The 1,657-nt window shown below is 49.6% G+C and overlaps 1 protein-coding gene across 1 annotated transcript; it reads left to right on the top strand.

The window, feature by feature from the left end:
- The first annotated feature begins 714 nt into the window (after positions 1-714).
- Positions 715-1,251, top strand: LOC120639983. The gene has a single exon (XM_039915887.1). It carries the CDS (start codon positions 715-717, stop codon positions 1,249-1,251), a length of 537 nt encoding a protein of 178 aa, XP_039771821.1.
- Positions 1,252-1,657: the final 406 nt, after the last annotated feature.

Here is a 1,657-nt window from a genome sequence, read left to right as displayed (position 1 = left end):
AAAATGATATTGCATCCAGTAAGGATGGTAGTTGCAAAAAGTAACAAGAAATTGCAATGCCACAAAATTTATTACAACCCTAGAAAACCGTGGCAACAAGAACATGCAATTGCAACTATTTTGGAATTCTTGTTGCAATTACCACATAGCAATTGCAACACTACTTAAGATTATTGCAACCCAGAATAACCATGGCAATAGTTAGAAGTAAAAGCAACCAAATCCAATATAGTTGCAATTCCACCAAGTAATTGCAGCGAACATCAATACTAATGCAACTCCAAAGCGCCATGGCAATAACGCCAACTAATTGCAACACAATTCTAAAATGGTTGCAGTAGCATCCTCCTATTGCAACGACAAACCACACATATTGCAACATATTTAGTTTGTTGCCTTATAAGCACATATTGCAACCATTTTACGGAAAGGTTGCAATACGACACCCCTATGGCTACCAAATCAGTGGTGTTGCAATCGCCTGGCGTGGCATTAGAGGTGAATCCTTGTAGTGAACAAACATGCCCAGAAGTTAGCTTAAAGCATAGCGAGGTCCCAATTATCTTCTCCCGCGAAGATCAGTGGACCAGTTTTTCTGAGCCGGGAAAATTTCCACTCGTTCTCGACCCAGTGGTGGCAGGATCCAGGCTCACTCGAGTGCTTATTGATGGAGGCAGCAGCTTGAATCTCCTATTTGCAAGCACCATCGCCAAAATGGGGCTGGATCTTTCTGACAAATCAACTCCAAGCAAGGCCCCGTTCTACGGCATTGTCCCAGAAAATGCTTCTACTCCAATCGGCACTGTCATACTCCCAGTCACCTTTGGTACGCCAGGCAACTACCGGACGGAGCTTATTAAATTCGAATTAGCCAGCTTCGAATCCTCGTATCATGCCATCCTCGGACGACCAGCCTTGGCGAAGTTCATGGCCGCTCCTCACTATGTGTACCTACTACTCAAGATGCCAGGACGGACAGGAGTTCTCACATTTCGTGGCAATCTTCAGAAATCATTCCAGTGTGAGAAGGAAGCCATCACCTACGCTTCTACTAACCTCCTGCCACACACTGCAAGGGAACTACTCGTTGCAGCACAGCAGTTCTCTGCGTCAGGAATGGAGATTCCGACGAAGAAGGCAAACCGCTCCGCCCCAAAACCACCCGATAATGTGGGCGTAAAGGTGATTCAGCTCCAAGATGATGATTCCTCCAAGATCGCACTAATAGGGACAAGGCTCACTGACAAATAGGAAAGCACGCTCATCAACTTTCTCAGGGCAAACCTGTCGGGTACCATAATTAGGGGCACCCTGATCAGGGACTAAAACGCCCCCAAACATGCAAACACAATCAGGCACTCGGGCCAAATCCTCCCCTGGAGCAGTGCCATCATCTAAGCTTGGACGCCCAAAGTCCTCTCCAGGTGTAAAAAGCCCAAATGCACACTCGGCCCATGGCCCAACGCCACACTACGGCTCTTCCGAGGCCTCAAGGGCCGAGGAAGCAACCTCCGCCTCGCCCGAGGTCTCCCCGCCGAGACCCCTGGCAGCACGTCGCATCTCCGCCTCGTCCGAGGGTGAGGTGTCACCCCCAAAGAGCAGGCGAACTCCGCCTCGCTCGAGGCCCCCCTCAGCCGAGCCCTCCACGGGGCCTCGG

Source organism: Panicum virgatum, chromosome 7K (genome assembly GCF_016808335.1).
Source record: "Panicum virgatum strain AP13 chromosome 7K, P.virgatum_v5, whole genome shotgun sequence".
NCBI classification, from domain to species: Eukaryota; Viridiplantae; Streptophyta; class Magnoliopsida; order Poales; family Poaceae; genus Panicum; species Panicum virgatum.
This window is presented reverse-complemented; position numbering and strand designations above follow the sequence as displayed.